The sequence below is a fragment of the Tenrec ecaudatus genome, chromosome 1 (genome assembly GCF_050624435.1).
Source record: "Tenrec ecaudatus isolate mTenEca1 chromosome 1, mTenEca1.hap1, whole genome shotgun sequence".
Classification (NCBI taxonomy): Eukaryota; Metazoa; Chordata; class Mammalia; order Afrosoricida; family Tenrecidae; genus Tenrec; species Tenrec ecaudatus.
Genome location: NC_134530.1, coordinates 23,985,059 through 24,005,933, shown reverse-complemented (window position 1 = coordinate 24,005,933; position 20,875 = coordinate 23,985,059). Strand labels below are relative to the sequence as shown.

At 56.5% G+C, this 20,875-nt stretch overlaps 3 protein-coding genes across 5 annotated transcripts; all 3 read right to left on the bottom strand.

Annotated features, from left to right (window-relative positions):
• Window positions 1-124: 124 nt before the first annotated feature.
• REX1BD (required for excision 1-B domain containing) lies at window positions 125-2,714 on the bottom strand. The gene is made up of 5 exons (XM_075549049.1): window positions 2,619-2,714; window positions 2,449-2,531; window positions 1,937-2,141; window positions 1,345-1,424; window positions 125-340 (listed from the first exon to the last, which is right to left on the bottom strand). The coding sequence occupies exons 1-5, from the start codon at window positions 2,685-2,687 to the stop codon at window positions 268-270; spliced, it is 510 nt and encodes a 169-aa protein (XP_075405164.1). The 5' UTR covers window positions 2,688-2,714; the 3' UTR covers window positions 125-267.
• Window positions 2,715-4,234: 1,520 nt separating this feature from the next.
• Window positions 4,235-7,264, bottom strand: UBA52 (ubiquitin A-52 residue ribosomal protein fusion product 1). Its single transcript, XM_075549046.1, has 5 exons — window positions 7,163-7,264; window positions 6,298-6,411; window positions 6,041-6,127; window positions 4,566-4,668; window positions 4,235-4,433 (listed from the first exon to the last, which is right to left on the bottom strand). The coding sequence occupies exons 2-5, from the start codon at window positions 6,398-6,400 to the stop codon at window positions 4,340-4,342; spliced, it is 387 nt and encodes a 128-aa protein (XP_075405161.1). The 5' UTR covers window positions 6,401-6,411; window positions 7,163-7,264; the 3' UTR covers window positions 4,235-4,339.
• Window positions 7,265-8,349: 1,085 nt separating this feature from the next.
• KXD1 (KxDL motif containing 1) lies at window positions 8,350-20,072 on the bottom strand. 3 transcript variants are annotated; one of them, XM_075549043.1, is made up of 6 exons: window positions 19,945-19,988; window positions 17,534-17,704; window positions 14,627-14,748; window positions 12,994-13,146; window positions 10,086-10,132; window positions 8,350-9,094 (listed from the first exon to the last, which is right to left on the bottom strand). In XM_075549043.1, the coding sequence occupies exons 2-6, from the start codon at window positions 17,558-17,560 to the stop codon at window positions 8,862-8,864; spliced, it is 582 nt and encodes a 193-aa protein (XP_075405158.1). In that variant the 5' UTR covers window positions 17,561-17,704; window positions 19,945-19,988; the 3' UTR covers window positions 8,350-8,861. The 3 variants fall into 3 exon arrangements, with proteins under 3 accessions (XP_075405158.1, XP_075405159.1, XP_075405160.1); XM_075549044.1 differs by lacking the exon at window positions 17,534-17,704 and having other exon boundaries at window positions 19,945-20,072; XM_075549045.1 differs by lacking the exon at window positions 19,945-19,988 and having other exon boundaries at window positions 17,539-19,834.
• Window positions 20,073-20,875: the final 803 nt, after the last annotated feature.

Sequence of the window (20,875 nt, the reverse complement as noted above, 5' to 3'; positions counted from 1 at the left end):
ACAACACTGGGCTGTGGGTTTGGGGGCGTCAAGGAGGGATGGGCAGTTTCCACCAGCCAATCTGGGTCCTGCTGGGGCCCCTTCCCAACATGCTCACCCCGGGACACACAGATGACGGAGCAGCTGCAGACAGAAAAGTTTTTATTGGGACGGGAGGGAGGGGGTTAGCAGCCCGGTGGGGCACGACCCGGCCAGCTGGCGGTCAGGCCGGGCTGGGCGCCATTCTCTGCGTTTCCCATCTCCCTCGGTGTGTCCCTGGGGAGCTGATCACTCCGCAGACTCCGCATCAAACCTGAGGTCCTGGAGAACCTCGCTGATTGCCTCCATGGTTTTAATTACCCTACAAGAGCGGATGGGAACTATAAATAAAACCCAGATGGGGTGAATTAGCCGCCGCTGTGCAGCCAAGGGGGCTGCGGCAAGCCCTGGGCCCTCCTGCCCACCGCCCAGCCTCCAAGCAGCACCAGCGCCGCGCAGGCCCAGGGGGGCCGGTGGGTGTGCACACAACGTGTGCCTGGGTGGCTCCATGAGCTGGAGTGTGCGCAGTGGGGGGAAGCTGTGTGCCAGGTGAGCATGGGTGTTTGGAGTACTGTGCTGGTGGTGTCCAGCCCTGAGGTGGGGCCTGGGGTGTCCGGGTGGAGCCAATGTGAATGTGCAGTGTCTGTGCTCAGGGAGTGTGCGCTGCAGGACCCTGGGCGAGACTCTGGAATGCACAGCCCGATGCTGTGGGTAGCCAGATGACCCAGCAAGGCCAACGCCTGGGAACCCTTGGTGGGAGCCTGAAACCACATCAAATCGCAGCAACCCTGCAAGACAGAGTAGAACTGCCCCATAGAGTCTCCTAGGCTATGGTCTGTACAGACTGCCACCCGTATTATCTTTTGGTTATCCTCCAGTTTAGCCTTGGTGTGGCCAGTGCTCCTGAGAGCCCCAAATCCACAAGCAAGTTCATGGCCAATCAGGCGATTCCACTGGAGAGTGGCCCTTTACAGGGTTTCTGTGACTATACATCTTGACAGGAGCAATGTCCTCCGGCTGGTGCATTTGAACCGACAACCCTGTGGCCAGCAGGCCAATGCCTAACTCACACTGCCACCAAGCCAAAAACAAACTCAATGCCATCTAGTCAATTGCGACACTCAGTGACCCAATAGGACAGGGGACAACTTCCCCTATGGGTTTTCAAGACTTGGAACTCTTTGCAGGAGTAGAAAGTCTCCTCTTGCTTCCCCGGAGTCGCTGGTGGTTTCAAACAGCTAACCTTGGAGCTAGCTGGCGGTCCACTTTGTTACCACTACAGCACGCGGTACCCCCAAGGTGCCCTGCTGAGGGGAGAAGGCTCACTTCATCTTCAGCTCCTGTGTCTGTGAGGCATCTTCCTGTTCCCCCAGCTCGGGTGCCCCCATCAGCTGCAACAGGGCCACCTGAAGGGAAGGGTAGTGGGAGGGGGTCCTCAGGGGCAGAGGCTACCCTGCCATCAGTTTCCCTCCATCATCCCACCTGCCACCCAGGTGGAGGTCAGGAGGGGCAGTGTGGGAGTCTTCTGGGGAGGGTGGGGGCTAAGTGGGTGGACCAGGGAATCCCAGTGCAGGGATGGTGGTGCTGGGTGGGGTGCTGGGTGGGGGCATGAGGGCGAGGCCAGATAGCCAGCTAGGGACAGGCAGGGTCCGGTACAGTAGGTGGGGTCTGAGAATCTGAGGGGGTGGAGTTTTGTAATCCCGGGGACAAGGTAGGCCCAAAATCTAAAGCAGGTCTGGGATTGCTCGAGGGGCGTGGCCGAGGAGCTGAGGGCGGGGTCTGGGCATCTTGGTACGGCCCGAGGTTGAACACTGGGGGCTGAGACGGTGCACGTGACCTCGGACTGAGGCAAAGGGCACCAAAATTGGGGGGAAGAGGGGACGCGGCCGGAGAAGCCGGAGGCAGGGTCGGGGCTCACAGTGGTGAGGCGAGTCTGCTCCAGCTGTTGCAGGGTGCGCACGTGTCCGGCGAGCAGCGGCTGCCCTCGGGGCCCGGCCAGCTCGGCCTCCAGAGCCAGAACCTCCCGGGAGGCGGCGGCGAAGGCCTGGGTCACCTCGTGCACTGAGCCCCGGTAGCGTGGAAAGTCGTAGTTCGGGCCGCTGTGCAAGTACTGGCGGTGGGCTCTGCGGCAGATGGGGCCCGGGGGCTGTGCCACGAGGCGCTACCCGTGCGCCCATCTCACGGTCCTACCGAGGGCGTTCCAAGTGCCCGGAGCCCCTGACCCCGCAGGGGTTGCCGACACCGCTCCCCACTCCCCGCCTCCGTCCTGAGAAGCCCCGCCGAAGGGCGTCCGGACTGGGGCGCGCCCTGCGTTCCTGCGAGCGGACGCGAGAACCTGGCCCCCAGCAGATCCCATCCCCGGGCGGCGCGAGGCGCACGGGGACCCCAGGCGCCAGTACCCCACCCCGCCCCCCAGCCGGCCGCACTCACGCCTCCAGCCGGCGGAAAGCCTGAGCGCGCTCAGCTTGGAGCTCATGGATCCGCTGCACCAGCGCGTGGACCGAGGCACCTTCCTGTGGGCGGGGGCCACGGCCCAGATGTGAGGCTGGCGCCCCCGCGACGCGCCCCCGCCCGTCCCGCACCCCCAGGCCCGCGCTCACCCACGGCCACGCCGGCTCCCCGCGCCCCGCCGCCCCGGGAGCCGGGGCCGCTTCCTCAGCCGAGATCATGACTGCCGACCCGGCCGGCCCCGCCCCGGCCCCTGCCGCTTCGCTGCGTCCACCGCCCCCTGCAGGTCCGGAGGACTCAGCCTTCGGCCGCCTCCCAGCACCCTGGAAAACGGGCCGGGCTTGTTGGCGACAGACACCGGGCTCTCTTGTTTTAGTTCATTCTCACCACAGTGAAGCAGGTGGAAGACCCTCACCCAAAGCCAGCAAAACTCAAAACAAAACTCCGTGATGCATCCGTGCACCACAAAGCTGTGACCTTAACCGGGATTGGGTCGCAGCTGCCAAGTTGGTGCAACCAGCAGGCAGCTCTGGAACCAAGTCAGGCCAGGAGAGCCCTGAGCGGAGCAGTCTCACCAGGGTGAGATCCAAAAGCAGGGACTGAGTTAGAGCTTCATCTTCATCATTAGTCTGGGTAGACTAAAGAAACAAGTTCATAGACAACATCTGTATAAGAGCTCTCTATAAAGAGTAATTGTACATTAACAGCTCAGATCAAGTCCATATAACCGATATTAGCCCATATGTCTGATCCAAAGTCTCTTCAGATTCATGAAACACATGCAGAGTAAGACCGAATACAGGAAGATCACAGGCCAGTGGGTGGGAAGTCTCCTGGATCCAGTGGCATTGTAACCATCTGTGTTGGCAGAAATCTCCATGTGGCACTCAGGGCACTGGTGTAGCTCCATGTGTCTTATCAGCTGCAACGTGAGCTATTTATCTCCTTAGTGCCTCCGAATGAGGTCAAGTTGTGACCTGATTGAAGGCTAAACTCCACCCCTTCACTCTTAAATCCTCTCTCAAATTGACAACACATTACGTAACTACCACACTGACCCATAAAGGCTCCTTCAGGGACAGAGGCAGATAGGATGGAGCAAGGAGGCCCAGAGGGGACAATGACTAGCTGAGGTGGGGTGACTTCTGCACATCCTTCTCCAGATGTGGTTCCCCCTCCTGATGGCCGTGACAGTTCTCGCCATACTCTATTCTGGCTGTACAACCGCCAAGGCACACTTGTTCTGGGCACCCGTGGTACATACATACATCATACAAGGGGCTTCAAGTAGTTCACGGAAATTCCTACCAACTCTGAAATTCACCAGTACTACCCTCTGTACAAGACCACAGGGCCTGAAGTCCGACCATTTCCCAGCCAGTGCTGGGGCTGAACCATAGAAAACTTGCTGCCGAGGCAACACCAACTCATAGCAACCCTACAGGACAAGGCAGAACGGACCCCGTGAGTTTCCGAGACCATAATCTAAAGGAGTAGAAAGCTTCAACTTTGCCCTGGGAGTCTGGTGGTTCCAAACTGCTTGCCCTTTCGGATCTCAGCCCAACACACAATATATGTAATTATCACCAGGGTCCTAGGGCTGGGATGTGTCTTTATTCCCACGTTCTCCATGAAACTCAGGGGTGGGTAAGGACTCCATTGGACTTCTCTTGTGTTTGTGGTAATCTTGTTCAAGGGCCAGAACTGAAATGGAAAGATACCCTGTCCCTGCCATCACCCTCCTGAAAAGACCAGTCAAAGACAACAGTTATTGCTTCAGGTCAGTGAAAGTGAGACTTTATTGAGGGCCCAGGGCCACTGGGCTCAGGAGAACCCCAGCAGCAGGAGGCAGGAGAGCCAGCAGACAGGGGCCTTATTTGACCTTCTTCTTGGGACGCAGATTGTTGGTGTGGCCACACTTCTTCTTGCGGCAGTTAACTGCACGGGGGTGAAGGCGAGCATAACACCTGTGTGGAAGCAGGAGGTAATGTTAAAGGTGTGAGGGGCAGATGAGCCTAATGCCTGCACAAAAACTAGGGTACATGGGTGCTATTAAGGTGCTCTGACCCTGCTCCCAGCCTGTGTGAGCAAGCACTTACTTGCGGCAGATCATCTTGTCGCAGTTGTACTTCTGGGCCAGCTGGCGCAGGGACGGCTCGATGATACCACCACGCAGACGCAGCACCAAGTGCAGGGTAGACTCTGCGGGAGATTGGACACAAGGGTCAGCCAGAGTGAGTGGTTGGTACCTGGCTTTACAGGGGTCCACAGGACTGTCCAGTACCCCACAGAGCAGAAGAAAGCCAAGAAATGCAAAGAAGCCAACGGCCCCTGGGAAGCTCTGTGGTGGACCACCCAGCCAAAGAAATGGGCCCACAACTTGTCTTAGTGCGAGGCTCACACAATCCAACCAAGAGCTCCTCTAGGCTTTCCGATTTCTAAGCCATGTGGGAGGAGTTCTGTATTTTGACAACACGGGACATCCCAATCTTCTTCCCATTATCGTTAAACAACCAACTTTATCAATTTAATAAACACCCAAAAGAACTCAGTCAAATAGGCAAGAGACCTAAAGAGACGAAACATAAATGGCCAAAAGGATGTGGTCACTAGGCTTCGGGAAAATGCAAGGCCACAATGAAATCCTACTCGCCTCCCACAGGCCCGAGGCAAAAGACTCTACAAACATGCACACACAAAATGCATGTTGGGCAGCAAGTGGAAAAGAGAATCTCATCTCCTTTGCGGATGGAAATGTTCAAGGTTGGAGCAGGCTCGGTGAGCAAAGTGTGGCTGCCCTCTCAGAATGTATACACGAGAAAGTACCATACTCCAAAACAACCCACAGACAGAAACAAACTCACTGCCATTGTGTTGATTCTGACTCAGACCTTAAAGAACAGGATCTAACTGTCCGGTGGGTTTCCGAAGCTGTGACTCTTTTTCCAAGAATAAAGAGTCTGATCTTTCTCCCACAGAACAGTTTGTGGTTTCAAACTGCTGACCTTGCAGCTCACTTCTTAACCATTCTCGGGCCCAGCAACTCTACTCCGACATCCAAAGGGGGGGGGGGGGGGGGGGGCAAAAGCCCAGGCACCTGTGATCTTCGTGGCACTTGTCACAATAACCATGAGGTGGAAATAACCCACAGGGTCCATCTACAGATGGGCCCACAAATCGAGGTCTTTCCACCCTATAGACTGTCACCCCACCACAGAGAATCTTGGAGCACACTGCAACACGGACCAATTCCCAAACCCTTATGTTAGCCAGGCCGCAAAACAACAGATACTGCCCAAACCCAGCCACACGAAATAGCTAGAAAAGTCAAACATTTGCAGACCTAAAGTGGGTGATGACAAGGGGCTGAAGGAGCCAGTGTTAGTTCTGAGTGTCTGCTTATGGTGACAGAAAGATCCACCGAGGGCGGCTTTCTGAAATTGCCAAGTAATGTGCATTTGTAAAAAGCTGAGCACCCTTTGTATTTAAATGCTCTCCCGTATGGGCCCACTGCCAGGGCCTTGGCTTCACAAGATTCTGTTGCCCAGCACCACCACCCCCCACGCCCCAGTACCTTTCTGGATGTTGTAGTCCGACAGAGTGCGGCCATCCTCCAGCTGTTTACCAGCAAAAATCAGACGCTGCTGGTCCGGGGGAATGCCTGTGGAATGGGAAGGGGTTGAGTCCAATGACTGAGGCCGCCCACCCAGGAGTGCTCTGGTACCAGTCTCAGAAAAACAACCAAGGCCTGTTTGTTAGCAGAGCTGGGACTCCTTGGCACCCGGCCCCGGTGCCACACTAGGTAAGAGCTACAGGGCCGGCGCCACTCACCCTCCTTGTCTTGGATCTTAGCTTTGACATTCTCGATGGTGTCGCTGGGCTCAACCTCAAGGGTGATGGTCTTGCCTGTCAGGGTCTTCACAAAGATCTGCATCTTTGCGTTACCTGGGGGGCGAGGCATCCCGGTGAGCCAGGCAAGCAAGTCCGAGCCACCTCTGAGCCTGCAGAGAGCCCCAATCCAGCCACCCCACCTCTGCACAAGCCGTCTTTCAAACACACACAGGAATGCAACCCTAAGTATGTTCTAGGACTAAGGTCCCTTCTATGCCCCTCCAAAAGCCTGTGGTGGAATTCCACATGGTTGTGACGCCCGGGCTCGGCACAGCAGGGACACAGCAGTTCGTCCCACCTTTCAGTCTTAGCTAGACCCAGGCCGGCCACACTGCCCTTAATCGCCCGTCTTAACAGCCCCCCCACCTCTCTTCACTCACAGTCCAAGCTGGGTCAACCAACACCCTTTCCTCCCGGCCCTCACTTCTCGCCTGCGGCCCTGGCCCCTGCGTACTAATGGCCACCACTGAGCATCTGCCAACCACGTGCCAGGAACCTGCTTCAGAAGGGCCCCGTTGGCCGGAGTAAATGCGGTCTCGTGGCGACCCCGCAGGTGGAGAGGAGACGCACCTCACGGCATTCTCCTGCCTACCACAGCGGCAGAGCCCGCTCGCCCCCCGGCGGCCCAGGCCGGCTCGGCGTCCGGGGACCACGCTGCGCGCCAGCTCCCGCGCCCACCCGCTCAGTCCAGGCCGACCCGCAGGGCGGCCTCAGGAGCCTGCCGGCTGGGCTTCCGAACCGCCGCGGAGCCCGCCGCCCGCCGCCCGCCTTGGCCCGGAGCGGCGCCCGACCCGCCGATACCTACCCGCTCGGGCCGCCTTGCTGAAGAGAAAGAGGGCGGCGGAACCGGAAACGGCCTGCACACGGAGCACGCCGCGCGCTGACGTCACAATTCGCGACGCACGCCGGGCCCCGCCCCCGCGTCAGCGTCGCCGCCCTGTTGGGTGCGGCGAGCGGAGGCGCGGGGAACGGAGGCGCTCTTCGCCGGACACACTTCCGGGTGGGGCTCGCTCGCTCGCTCGCTCGGCGGGGGTCCCGGGAGCCGAGGACCGCAGCTTTGTAGGCGCCGCGGCCCCGGGGAGAGGCGGGCGGCGGCTGGCGCCCACCTTTCTGCCCGAGGGAGGGAGCCCGGCTCCTCCGCAGAGCCCGTTGTTGCGCCGCCGGGTTCCACAGCGGAAACGGGGAGACCAGGAGAGCGCCAGCGGGGGAGCTCCGGGACTGCAGGGGCCACGCGGAAGGCTTCCATGTTCGTTTCCTTCAACATTTCCGAGCACCTGCTCGGTACCCAGGCTGGCCTGGTGGCGCTGTGGGTTAGACCAACCCCAGGTGCATGTTCGAGTCCACTAGCCCCTCCACGGGAGAAGAATCGGGCTGCCTGTGCCCGTTGCGTATTGGCGGCCTGGACTGGGTAACGGGATGGCAGTGGTTTACCCGCATTTATAGTGGGAACACGTCTTCAATGATAGCAGCCCCAGGTGCCCTGCTTTGGAGGGGTGGGGGCGATGGGGGGCTCTGGGAGGTAGAGGAATTGCCTTCCCTGCAGGACGCCTGGAGGCCCAGGCTGGTTCCTGGCAGGGAAGGTTTGTGTTACCAGGATGCCAGACAAGTAGCAGCCGAGCTTAGAGAGACTACAAGAAAACATGGTGATTGACTTTCAAAACCAACCGCTGAGAACTGTCCATCCTTATCATCCATCTGCCACCAGTCCCGGGGATGGGCAGCGTTTCATGGCCTTGTGCATAAGTTCCACCACTAGTAAAGATGGGTGATGTACCCAGTGGGGGGCCAAGGAGCTGTGGGCGAGAAAACAGTGTTCCAAGCAGTGGGAGCAGCTCGTTTGGAGGCTTAGATGGTGAGGGGAGGTTGGCTTACGGTGCCCCCCCACCAGGATTCCTAAGAGCACCCTCATCTCATCTCCCTGGTAGCACAGTCCAGGCTGTCATATGTCCCCTATGTGGGCCCATGGAAGGCACCGCCAGGTATAATCCCCCATTTTGTAGGAACGGAGTCACTTTATTAATAACTTCCCAACAGCATCTGTAAACATCGGGTACAAAAATAGTCCATGAAACTCTGTTTTCCAAGGTGGCCCAACTTGCCCCTAGAGGCCCTGGGAGAGGCCTGCTGGGGCCAATGGGGGTCCTCTGGGGTGGCCAGCCTCCGCCTCAAGCCTTCTACCCGTCTCCGTGCCCCACCCCCACAAGATGCAGATTGGAGAACAAATTTGATATTGTCATCAGGAAAGGGACAGGGAGACGGGGCAGGGGCAGCTGACATTCTCTGCCTCCAGGAGGGGTTCCAATTTTTGTTAGTCTCTAAGTGTTGTCTGGGGCAGCTCTTAAGCCCTGGCACCCCTTCTGAGGGCCCCAGCGGGGTTGGCCACACTTGTGGGCTGGGGGTCATGTCTGCAGGAGGAAGAGGAAGGGTGGGCGGGAGACAACCTCAGAACCCAATGCTCAGGAACCCCAGAGGACAGACGGGAGCCTCGGGAATCTGGAGCAGGGCTACTCGCCCGGTGTCTCCTCCTCATCGTCCGTGGGGCCGCGCCCATTGATGGTGGGGGAGCAGGGCCGGGCCTGGGACAGGTCCTCGAAGCCGGAGCTGAGGGGGAGCGAGATGAGGTCAGGGCTCGTGTCGCAGGAGCCTGTGCTCTGCTCCGAGGTAGCAATGGTGGTCGTGGTGCTGGGTGGGATGGGGTCCTCATCTTCGTCCTCCAGCAGGCTTGCCTCCGGGATGTCTGAGGTGGGGTGGGGGGGAGACAGGAGCCGGCTCAGGATGGCCAGTTTAAGGGTCTTGCTTGCCAGAGAACACAAAGAGGGTCTTGCTGAGTGTATGAGCCCACCAGCTGCCCCTCCCACCCTTGGGCTAGGACTTGGCCCCAAAGCTTAAACACCCAGTTGCCTTGAAGTCAACTGTGACTCGCAGCAATCCCACATGTCCGTGTAGGGCCGCGCTGCTCCCTAGAGACTTTAGTGCTGTTAAACAAGTTGATCACCAGGCCTTCCTTCCAAGGTCCCCTCAGGGTGAACTGTTAGCAGCTGAGCACTTTTAACTCTGCGCCACCCAGGGGTTCCCGGACTCAAGAGGGAAACTGAGGCCCAGGCCAATGAAAGGCCTCCCCCTGGAGGTGAGAGCAGAGAATACAGACTCTGGGTCTGGCAGATATGTGGCCTTTTGGGGGGGAGGGGGGAGGGGGTTAGGGTGCCCTTCATCAGTATCATCTGGACCAGCACCCTTACCCGGCCACACTTCATCTCTCTGCTCTATCCCCAGGCCTTCTAGTGGCACTGCCAATAACCCCTGTACCCTTTGCTCCCCGCGTGGCAACAGCCTTGGCGCAGGTAGCTGCCGACCCTTTCAGCGAATGTGGGGAACTGAAGCTCAACAAGGGGACCACAGAGGAGATGATCCAAGCCAGACAGACACAAGTTTCAGTCCTGCCCCTGCCTCCCCTCTCTGGGCCTGTTGCCCGTCAGAGGGATGGAGAGTTCCAGTGGGAACAGCCTGGCTCTGAGGTGTCAGTGGCACACACAACCTTAAATACGGCTGTCCTCAGCCTTATTTAAATTCCTCGGTGTGGCTTCTGCTGGGGAGGGGTCTCCACCTGACCCCCATGCTGCCCAGAGGACTGCCTAGCCCTTGTTCTCCTCTGAGAGGCCCTATCAGAACAGGTCTCTGGAGTCACAGAAGCCGGACTGGAGGTACAGGAATGTTGGGGGGACACTTACGGCTGAAGGCTTCAGGGTGCTGCCGAGCCAGCTTCCCTTTCAGGGTCCTGCGGGGAGAAAGCATGAAGGCTAGAGATGACAAGAGGTGGGGCTGGCTGTTGTGCCAGGCTGGTAGTGGGCCCCTCCCTTCACCATTCCACGCCAACAGGCCCCCACCCCCCGGTGGAGCCTCACTGGGGAAGGCGAGGGGAAGCCCACCGTCTACCCATCACCTGCTTCCAGGCTCCCCGGGGGCCTTTCTTCCATCCAATTCGCAGGTCCTCCTACCCACTCCCCAGTAATTGCTCCTGTGAGTGTCTCTCCAACCCCAGAGCAATGGCCTCTGGGCCTCCCAGCTGGCGCCCCTGGGAGCTGGGACTGAGGCTCAGCATGGGGCACATGGCGGGGGTCCAGGCCTGCCAGCTCAAAGGACAGTGGCCCCAGCCATCACGTACTGGCCCCTTGGGACATTCAAGTACACCGAGAGCAGGTTACAGGTTGAACTGTGTCCCTCCCAAAGGGCCCAGGGAAGTCCTTACTCCGGCTCTTGTGAGTGTGACCTTGTTGAGAAGACAATCTTTCTCTGAAGACGTTAAGTTAAAAAGGTCAGGCCCACTGCTGGGGAGTGGACTCCAGCCCCTGGTGGCCTGTGTGCTAGAGAGAGGGCTCCAGGGAGGGCTCAGTGGTGTGATCTAAAGGAAGCCATCACCAGGCCTTTCTGCATGGCATCAAATCACCAACCTTTCAGTCAGGAGCTAGGAGCAGGCCACTTGTGCCCCCTTTGAAAGTATCATTTAGTGACATTAACATGGTCACCCTGGGGTCCCCGAAACAAAACAGCAAAACCCAAACCAGTTGCCAGCAGATATTCCCAACTTGGCAAGCCCAGGTGTGTTGGGACACATGTGCGCCTTTAGCCAAAGTTGTTCTGGGTCAATGCACCCTGCCCACCTTTGGGTTAGCAGCTGGACACCCAACCAACCACCTGCACCTGGGCCCACAGCTCTGGAGCCAAGTGGCTGTCTTGTCTTTTGCCTGCCACATGTGCAGCGTGAAGCTAGCCCGTCGGCTGCCCCAAGCTGTGTCACTTCAGACGTAGCCTGCCAGACTGTGCCCAAGCAAAGCACCAATCTTCTGGTCATTAGTACAGAGCTCAGCTGCTTGTGCCACCCAGAAGCGGGGTGGGTCCCCATTCTGAGTACTGCCTTATTAAAGGGGTGACGGCGCAAAGTCACACACGGAGGGGAGGAGCCAGGTGAGGTTATGTAGATAAACTTCAAAGGGGCACCAAGGACCTGGTTGCTACCAGACTCTACGCCTCTCAGAGACCCCAAAGAATCAACACAGCTGAGACTTCATGCAGTAGTTACATAATCCCCAAATTGAGATGATTAAGAGTGAAGGGGTGGAGTCCAGCCTGTCAATCAGGTCGCAGCTTGACCTCATTTGGAGGCATGAAGGCAATAAATAGCTCGCTGGAGGCAGGACACAAGCTCACTCGTTGGGAGATGTTCCTGTTGACAAGCCACTTGGAGCTATGCTGAAGGCAGCCAGAGCCTTGGAGCTGGAGGAGCCACGTGGAGACCCATGTCAGTGCTGAGATGCTTCTACCGCCACTGGACCCAAAGAAAGATCCACTGGCCTGCACTGAGTCGGAAGAGGAATTTACAGACGTACTGAACATAGAGGCTAATAGCAGACTTAGGTGCTTGATCTGGACTGGGATGTTTTAATGTCCAATTACTCTTTATAAAAAGCTCTTTCCTATCCACATGAGTGTCTATAACCCAGACTAACACCTAGTTTTGGATTCCTGGACTAGGAGACGGCCCATTCCGATGTTCTGGCACCACCATGTGAGGCCGATTGTTACAGCAGCCCGCGGGAAGCTGCTTCCGAAACCAGCTGTTTGCACACTTTTGCTATCGTGTTGTTTACAGAAGGAGACCGAGGGCTCTTCAGAGCCCTGGCCCATCTCAGCAGCCCAAGCAGACCCTCCAAGCCCTTTCTACATCATGGTCTTTGCCTGTCCTCCTCTTGTCCTGCAGAGCTCGGCCCATGATTCAGGCCACCAAGCAAACTCCTACTCTACCTTCAAAACTTTCACCTGCAACCTGCCAGCCCCCCTCCCAGAAGCACCATCAGAACTAGTCTCCTACCTATAGAGTGACTGGGTGAACAGGCTTTCCAACTTCCTGGGTGACACACAAACGGGCCACACCTTTGGATTTCTGCTTTCCCCCTGAATATCACACCAGTGCTTGCCCACTGGTTTCCATGCCGCCGCGACCCACCCCACCCCCAAAAAAGTACTTTCATGAAGGATTTAGCCAGCCCTGTCTTGTCTCATAGTCTCTGCTCTGAGCTGGCTCAGCAGAACATTTTCCCATCAATCTAAGGTGACCAGGAGGTACAGCACTGGGACTGAGGGGAAACTGGCAGAAACAACACAGGGACAGAACACCAGACACCTTCCTGTGCCCAGGGACTGTCCCCCGCTATGCATGCTACCTCCTCACTGAAAACGCAAGGACCTCCAAAAGCAGGTCATGGCATCTGCTTGAAAGAGCTGGGGGAAGGGGTGGGGCGGATGGGGTATGGGGAGCAGAGGAATAGCTTTTACCATCTGCTTGTTCCTGCCTTGGAATCACGTGTCCAGTGCTATGTGACTTACTGGAAAGTTTTATAAAATACAGAGACTTCATGGTTTTATGCCCAAGTCTGGATCCCCTCAGCTCCCTCAAAGCTCCAGAGGGTCACACAGTAAGATCTTCGAAAAGAAATGAGCAGACTGTGTGCGCGCGCGTGTGTGTGTGTGTACACGCACGCTCACAGGGACACAGCGTGTGTGTGGTCCCTGCTGAGGAGGAAGCCCAGGCTCAGATGGGGAACAAAGCGCTGGGTAGGGCTGGGCTGGGCGAGCACCCACCGGATCCTGCGGAAGATGCTGTCCAGGTCCCGCTTCATCTCCACCAGGGTCCTCGTGTGATGCAGGAAGCGCTCGTTCATCTGCTGCAGGCGGGCGCTCGACAGGTTATTGAAGTTCAGCAGCATCTCGTTGGTCTTCTCAAACCGGTCCAGCCTGGAGGGGCAGAGAGGGCTGCTGCTTCTGCCCCTAGCCTCTCACATGTGTCTGACCGGCTCCTGCTTCAGGGCCCTGCCCTGTTGAGCACTACATGTGCTGTTCAAGGCGCCCAGTGAACTCCTATTCATCCTTCAAAACCCCACCCAAATACATATTACCCCCCTTCAGGTGTACTCTGCTTCTGTTCTACCCATAGGCCTAGTTTCTCACCTCTAGCCAACCCCTAACTCCAAAGGACCAGGAGGGTCTATGTGGAACCCCTGGGGCCAGGGCCAGGCCCATGTGGTCTTAAAAACCAGGAAAGGGGATGGGGGCGAGGAGTGGAGACCCAGAGCCCATCTGTAGACAATTGGACATCCCCTTACAGAAGGGTCACAAGGAAGAGACAAGCCAGTCAGGGTGCAGTATAGCACCAATGAAACATACAACTTTCCTCTATTTCTTATGACCCCAATTCTACCTTGCAAATCTGACTAGACCAGTACATGTACACTGCTACAGATAAGATCTCGCCAATATAACACTGAAGAAACATACAGCTTTCCTCTAGTTAATGCTTCCTCTCCCCCACTCTATCATGACCCCAATTCTACCTTACAAAAGTGACTAGACCAGAGCATGTATACTGCGCTCGCAACACAGGGAATCCAGGACGGAAAAACCCCTCAGGACCACCAATAATGAGGATGGAGATACCACTAGGGTAAGGGGGAGATGGGAAGAAAGGGAATTGATCACAAGGATCGATATATAACCCCCTCCCAGGGGGATGAACAACAGAAAAGTGGATGAAGGGAGACTGCGAACGATGTAAGATATGAAAATAATAATGTATAACTTATCAAGGGTTCATGAGGAAGGGAGTGGGGGAAGGAGGGGGAAAATGAGGAGCTGATATCAAGGGCTCAAGTACAAAGAAAATGCTTTGAAAATGATGACAACATGTACAAATGTGCTTGACACAATGGATGAACGTATTGATTGTCATGAGAGCTGTAAGAGCCCCCAATAAAAGTATTTAATGATCAAAAAGAATCAGACATGCTAAGCCGCCTTGTTCAGGGAGAGCGGTCAGGAAATCACACCTGTGCTGTTTCACACACGAGTGCCCTTTGACCCAAGACTGAAGCCCCAGAAGGCCATGCTTCCACTCCAGAGTTGTAATGGGTGACAGCCTCCCCCTGCAGGGCAGGCCGCAGGTGAAGCCCCCTTGAGGGAGCCCATGCTCTATGGAGCTGCAGCCCTCCAGCCCTGCCAGGAAGTCAACCCACCAGCTCTAGAATGCCCTGAAATCCCCCTCTCCCAACAAGGCCTTGGGATAGAGGCCACAGCTGCACCCCTGCCTTAGCCCCGCTTCCTGAGCCAAAGCCTTGCCCCCCAAGCCAGAGAGGAATGTGCTGGCCCTAGGCGGGCAATCCACTCACTCCTCACTGCCTGCGTTCTATGGGCTAAGTGGGCGGTGGCATGTCCCACTCACATGTTCTTCTGGGCCAGGATGATGGCGTTGACGTCGTCCGCGTTGACCATGCTCAGGACGCGGCTGCAGAAGACTCTCGAGGCGGAGTCTGGGGCGTCCATCTCTTCTTCCTTCTGCGCTGCCTGCAATGGGTGGGAACACAGGGGCCACTGTCAGCCCCCGGCCCAGCCGAGGCAAGGCAGGGGGCCTGGATCCAACACATCAGGGGGGTTGAGAATTGAGTCACCTCTTGTGGCTCCAACAGTTAAGTGCAGAGCTGCTCACCGTGATGCTGGCCTTTCACGTCCACCCAAGGTGCCTCAGAGGAAAGGCCTGGTGATCTGACCAAGACTCAGCCGCTGTAAAACCTGATAGACCACCATTCTATTCTGACCCACATGGGGTCCACCAGGAGTCACGCTGACTGGACTGCAACTGGTTTGGGGGTTTCCGGCGGGAGAACACTGCATGAGTTCATCGAGAGCCCTTCAGCGGCACCCAAACATGGGAGAGTCCCAGCCCCGTAGCCTGGCGCCCCTCTTGCACAGTCACCAATTCCCTTGCTTGATAGCCCGGCCCTCGTCCACCCTGGGTCTACCTGCCTTAAAGTCCCACTGTCGCGGGTTGCCCTTAAAGACACGCCCGTGTCCCTGTGGCTGTGAGAGTGACCTTATTTGGAAAGAAAGGCTTAGTGGATGGTGTCCAGTTTAGAACGAGGGCATCCGCTGTTGCTAGGGGCAGTCACGTCAGCCCCGGAGTCATGGGGGCCCCCATGAGGGGATGCATGTCCAGGCCATCAGTGATCCTTAGCAGATGGACTCTGGGGACGGCGGGAGGGCTGATTTCTGAAGTAGGTCTGCAGGCCTTTCTTCCTAGACCACCTTAGTCTAGAAGCTGTACTGAACCGGGTTCAGCAGTCTGTAAGCCTGCCCCCCCACCCCAACAGAGAGCAGGGTGGTGGCTGTGTCTGAGGTGCACTGGCCAGGGTGGAGCCAGGAGCTCCCATGGAAGTCACTAGCAACCCCCCTGCCATCAAGTCCAGTCTGACTCAAGGTGATCTTCCATGGCAGTGGTTCTCAACCTGTGGGTCGCGACCCCTTTGGGGGGTTTGAATGACCCTTTCACAGGGGTTGTCTAAGACCATCAGAAGACACATATTTCCATGGTCTTAGGAACCGAGACACCGTTCATCTGTCTCCAGGCGGATCGGCCCACATGCAGATACGCCCACACACGAGTACCAGGCGTGAAGACTGTTACCCATGCTACACCGTGCTTCCAGACAAAATTTCATTTATTGGTCATTAGAAATAAATAGTTCACAATATATAATGACATATTGTTTTTTGTGATTCATCACTATACTTTCATGGTGTTCAATTTGTAACAATGAAAATACATCCTGCCTATCAGGTATTTATTTACATGACGATTCATCACAGGAGCAACATGACAGTGGTGTTATGGTTGGGGGCTCACCACCACATGAGGGGCTGTCTGAAAGGGTCGTGGCATTAGGAAGGTTGAGAACCACTGTTTTATAGGGTTTCTGGGACTCTAAATCTGTATGGGAGCAGAGAGTTTGGACCCAATGTCTCACCTGTGGGGCCACCAGGCTTCCTGTGGAGGCAGCCTGGAATTCAACATGAATGTTGTTCTCCCATGAAGGGAAGAGACAAGGGAGGCCACAGGTCAAGGATCCCCAAGGATCAGCGACATCTGCTGCCCAGTGGGTGACACGTGGTTACGGCAGCCCTGAGAAACTCATTTGCACGCCTTTACTCATTCTGCTGTTTCCAGGCTTTCATTAAGACATTAAAGCCAAGAATTTGACACTCCACAGCCAGGGCTGCCGCCAACCCAGAGTGCATTGCAGCTCCTAACTTTCCTGGTTCAAAGACTATCTGGGTGGACAGAAGGGGCATCTAAGCAAGGTCAAGTGAAGACCCCAGCTTCAGCAATGCCTGCCCCCCTCGCTGCCACCTCACTTGACCCAATGGGGCAGGCAAGAACCACCCCTGCCTGTTTCCGACACTGTCACTCTTGATGGCAGTAGAAAGCCTCATCTTTCTCTTGCAGAGCGGCTGGTGGTTTCAAACTGCTGACCCTGTGGTTAGTAGCCCAACACATAACCCACTCTGCCACCAAGGCTCCTACTTCCAGCTTAGGAAAAACCCGGATCTGGAGGTCTAGCTTGGCTCTGGGGCGCACACATTTAACAGTACGTAAGTCCTCTCTCTCTCTTCTCTCCTTTTCCTCTTTCTGCTTCTTTGACAATGAGTTGGGCTGCCAGTTGCACGGTCAGCAGTTAAGAAACCAGCAGCCAGACGGGGCTTTTCACTCCCATAGAGTGAGTCTTGGAAACCCACAGGGGCAGTTCTACCCTGTCCCTGTCTACTCTGCTGCAGCGAGTTTTGGGTTTTGTGTGGGTAGAGGGAGGGGAAGGAAGTTGTCTGCATGTGTAAACTCCGGGTCAATTTTAAGGCCTGGCCCTCCCACCAGAGCCAGTGCTGACTAATCCCGGCTGAGTAGGTGGCAGACCCTTCCTGTGCACAATTAGGGTTCAGTCACTTCATCTGCCTATCCTGACTAGTCCCTGCAAGGTGCGGACCAATTGGAGGACCAGGCTGCAGGCGAGAGCCCAGCCCAAATGTCAAGTTGCTTACAGCTTGCCCAGGGGGTGTCAATCAATCTGAGCAGAAGTAACTAATCCTCTGGGGTAGAAAACTAGGGAAAAGGGAACTCTCAGGGTTTAGGAAAAATCTCAGATTTCCAGAGAACTAAATCAAAAGGCCACAGGAACCACACACTGATTTTTCAAAACCCCCCTCCCTCCCCGTCGTCCCGCACACATCAGGCTGTGGTGGCCCCCTAGACCCCTCACCGTCCATGGGGGGGAGACCTGGGTTTGATTCCCAGACAACGCACCTCACCTACGTCACCATCTGTGGCCATGATGCTGAAGCCGTTTCAATGCCGCCGTTCTAGACTCGAAGTCCCCAGGCAGTACAAACAATTTGCACTGGACAACTAATCGAACCGCCTCTTTTTTGGCTGAAGACCATCCCACAAGGGTGCGAGCAGTGCACTGACAGGAAGCTGACGGAAATTCAGGCCAGATTCAGAAGAGGATGTGGAACCAGGGATCTCATTGCTGTTGTCAGCCTCGGTTCAAAACAGAAACTACTAGAAAGATTTCTACTCCTGTAGCGTTACAGACTCAGGTAGATTAGGAAGAAAAGCCTGCTGACTGACTTCCAAAACATCGCTACTGAAGATCTAGGGCTCTCAGGGGCCCAACTGGGGCTGATGGCTAGGTAGCGTGTTGCTGTGTTGTGTGTGCGTGGGGCACCGGGAGTTGGGGCTGACTCAGCAGCCAAGAACAAGATCCACACCCAGAATGACAAGGGCCTTCAGAGCCCACTTAGTCCGACTCAGCTTACTGCGCACCTGCTGTTCGGGACACCAAGCACAGCACCAAGCTCGGGAGCTGAAAACTGTCAGCTCCTCCTTACAGACAAGAACACTGCGGCTCCGTGCCTGAGAAGCTGACCCAATTTCACCCAGCCAGTGAACCCAGGGTCCACAAACCTAAACGCCCAGGGCCTGGCCGCTCGGTAAAGGTGTACATCTGTGCAGAGGGCCAGGACCCGCCCACAGAGGACCAGCTGCTGCTTGGAGCAACTTATTTCTCCCAGACTTAGGAACTTTTTAACCCCCCAAAAGTAATTCTCCCTCACTCCTGGCCCTCTGTTGTGAGATTGCCTTATTTATGATTACTAGCAGCGCACAGGGTTTTTCCCCAAAAGACAACGTGGAAGGCGAAGAGCAGCTGCTGAAATACCCCTCAGTGGCGCGCCGAGTCACTGCTGACCCTCTAGGGCAGGGCAGAACGGTTCCTGTGAGTTTCCAAGACTGACCCTCTTGACAAGGGGAAAGCCCCATCTTTCTCCCTTGGAGCAACTGGTGGTTTTGAACGGAGGACCTTGCATTTGGTTATTGCTCTGTAGGCCCAAATGCCTTCTAGGAAGGCCGCTGGGGGAGTGCAGAGGATTGGTACGGGCTACTAATCTGCAGGTTGGCAGTCTGACCCCATCGGGCAGAGCCTAAGCCCTGACAAGCAGCTAGCCTCAAACCGGCAGCCACTGCAAACCGAGCAGCACTCAATTCTACTCTGCAGAATATTGGGGCGCTGAGGGAGGCCCCCTGTAAGGGAGAACTCAATAGCACTGGGGCTGCTCTTCTTCCCGAATTTTTTTTTTAACTTCCAGGGAACAACTGTGGTCACACGGCCCTTCCCTCAAGTAAATGGTTTCACTGAGCTCCTACCGAGCCAGCCACAGACATCAGTGGTCTCAGTAATTTCCAAAGAAGCGCCCGGTCACCGCTAGCTATGAAGGGGACATCCAGGCTCCAGGAGCAGAGTCACATGGGAGAAGACCCACAGTTAGCACCTGAACAGCAGGTTCTGCAGGTAAGTGTTGCGTCTGTCCCTGACGCCTGCCCATGTGGGTAAAGGGGTTCATGCAGCACCAGTCCCACTCCACTGCCCCTCTCAGGAAGCCCTCCCTGAATCAATGAGCAGCAATGATCCCGCACAGAAACCTCGATCCCTGCTCGAAATACACAGATAGGTGAAAACAGGCAGTAGGTTTGTGCGACCTTGGGCAAGTCAGCTGACTTCTCTGACTCAGTTTTCTCATCTGGAAAATGGAAACCAGGCAGAGCGAAGGTGTCACAGCCCTAACAAGGCCGGGACAAAGGGGACAGAAGCGGATCTATGAGCAAGCAGATTCTCCGGTGTGGAGATATCCGGAGTGCCGGGCCCTCCCAGCGGCGGGCACTTCCTGTGCTCCATGGAGCTCTCCATCACCACTACAAGGCAAGGGCAGACAGCCCGAGCGACAGCGGGCTTCCAGGGGCGACCTCGGAGCCCAAGGCCACACCGTGAAGAGGGGCGGCGCTTCACATCCACCCAAAAGTCATCCAGCTGAAACCTCCGGACTCTGCGGCCCGGTCTCCGGACAAACGCCGAGCGGGGCCGGACTCGCACATGCCTCACGCCCCGCCTCTGCAAAGCGGGGAAACTGAGCCACAAGTCCGGCAACTTCGGGGCTCCGGGTGACACGGGGGCCGCCCAGCTTCCGCGCCCGGGATGGGGATCGGGCCCGGGGGCCCCGCCCTGCCCCCGCGCCCACTGCGCAGACGGGGTAACTGAGGTCCGTGCGCGCAGGAGGCGGGGGGTCCACCCCGCGGCACCCCTCGGGCTGCACCCGGCCCAGCTCCCCCTGCCACCCCCGGCCCCACCCAGGCCTCAGCCCCGGCGGCGGCGGCGGCACCTGCACATCTGGCGGCCTTGCTCGCGCTTCCGGGATGGCGTTCGCGCCGCCGTAACGTCAACACGCACCGTGCGTGCGTGCGAACGTGCACGCCGGCGACGTGCGCCGAGGCCTGAGCGAGTGAGGACGCGCCACACCGGAAGGGGCGGATCCTGGGCGCTGCCCCCGTGCGCTCGTGCGTCATCAGAAACAGCCAATCAGCAGGCCCGTTCGTGCCTGCTCGGAGACAGCCCGGAAGTGGGGCAGCGGGCAGGGCTCCTCTCCCAGCGCACCGATGGCAAGGGCTGCGTGCTCCTTGGTGCGTCGTGGCGGGAGGGCCAGGATGCCAGTGTGCCACCTTTCAATGCAGCCCCCGTCACTTTCTCCACTGTGAAGTTTTTTTTCCCCTTTACATTTAATGAATAGGCATCTAACAGATACTTGAGTGATTTTGGAAATAAATACTCCATTTATATTATCAGCAACAAATTGTAGCATTCTTGGAACCACAATTAGTTTATTAGTGCCGTATTTGCCTCGTTATCTTTCCAGTGATTCGTTCGATTATTCACTAGAATTTTTGGCTATTCGGTAATGATTTATTCAATTAGGATCAATCTAAACCCATGATTAGTTGCTTCATTTTTATTATAGCTAATTATTAGCATTATTCAATTCTGATCCTCTCTCCCTTGACATGTTCCCATCACTCTTGAGTACTTCCTTACTTTCTGGCACCATGGGATGTGCCAGGTTCTGGAACAATCCTAGAAGCAACCAATTTGCCATAGAGCCGAATTCCATCTCTGGGGGAACAGAGTTTTGAAACCAAGATCCGGGTGCTGATTTCCTCATTGCTATCGCTGCTTCAATCTCGACTCTCCCCACAGTGAGAGCTAGAAAATCAAGGAGAGGTATTTTGTTAGCTGCTGTGAAGTTGGCTCTGATTCAT

Coding starts and splice junctions, on each gene's coding strand:
- REX1BD (XM_075549049.1), bottom strand. CDS start 2,687: ATGATCTCGGCTGAGGAAGCGGCCCCGGCTCCCGGGGCGGCGGGGCGC. Junction 2,532..2,618: donor GGGAGCCGGCGTGGCCGTGG/GTGAGCGCGGGC, acceptor CCCCGCCCACAG/GAAGGTGCCTCGGTCCACGC. Junction 2,142..2,448: donor GCTTTCCGCCGGCTGGAGGC/GTGAGTGCGGCC, acceptor CATCTGCCGCAG/AGCCCACCGCCAGTACTTGC.
- UBA52 (XM_075549046.1), bottom strand. CDS start 6,400: ATGCAGATCTTTGTGAAGACCCTGACAGGCAAGACCATCACCCTTGAG. Junction 6,128..6,297: donor TAAGATCCAAGACAAGGAGG/GTGAGTGGCGCC, acceptor CCCATTCCACAG/GCATTCCCCCGGACCAGCAG. Junction 4,669..6,040: donor GGACTACAACATCCAGAAAG/GTACTGGGGCGT, acceptor AATCTCCCGCAG/AGTCTACCCTGCACTTGGTG.
- KXD1 (XM_075549043.1), bottom strand. CDS start 17,560: ATGGCCACAGATGGTGACGTAGGTGAG. Junction 14,749..17,533: donor CAGATGGTGACGTAGGTGAG/GTGCGTTGTCTG, acceptor CACCCATTGCAG/GCAGCGCAGAAGGAAGAAGA. Junction 13,147..14,626: donor ATCCTGGCCCAGAAGAACAT/GTGAGTGGGACA, acceptor CTGCCCCTCCAG/GCTGGACCGGTTTGAGAAGA.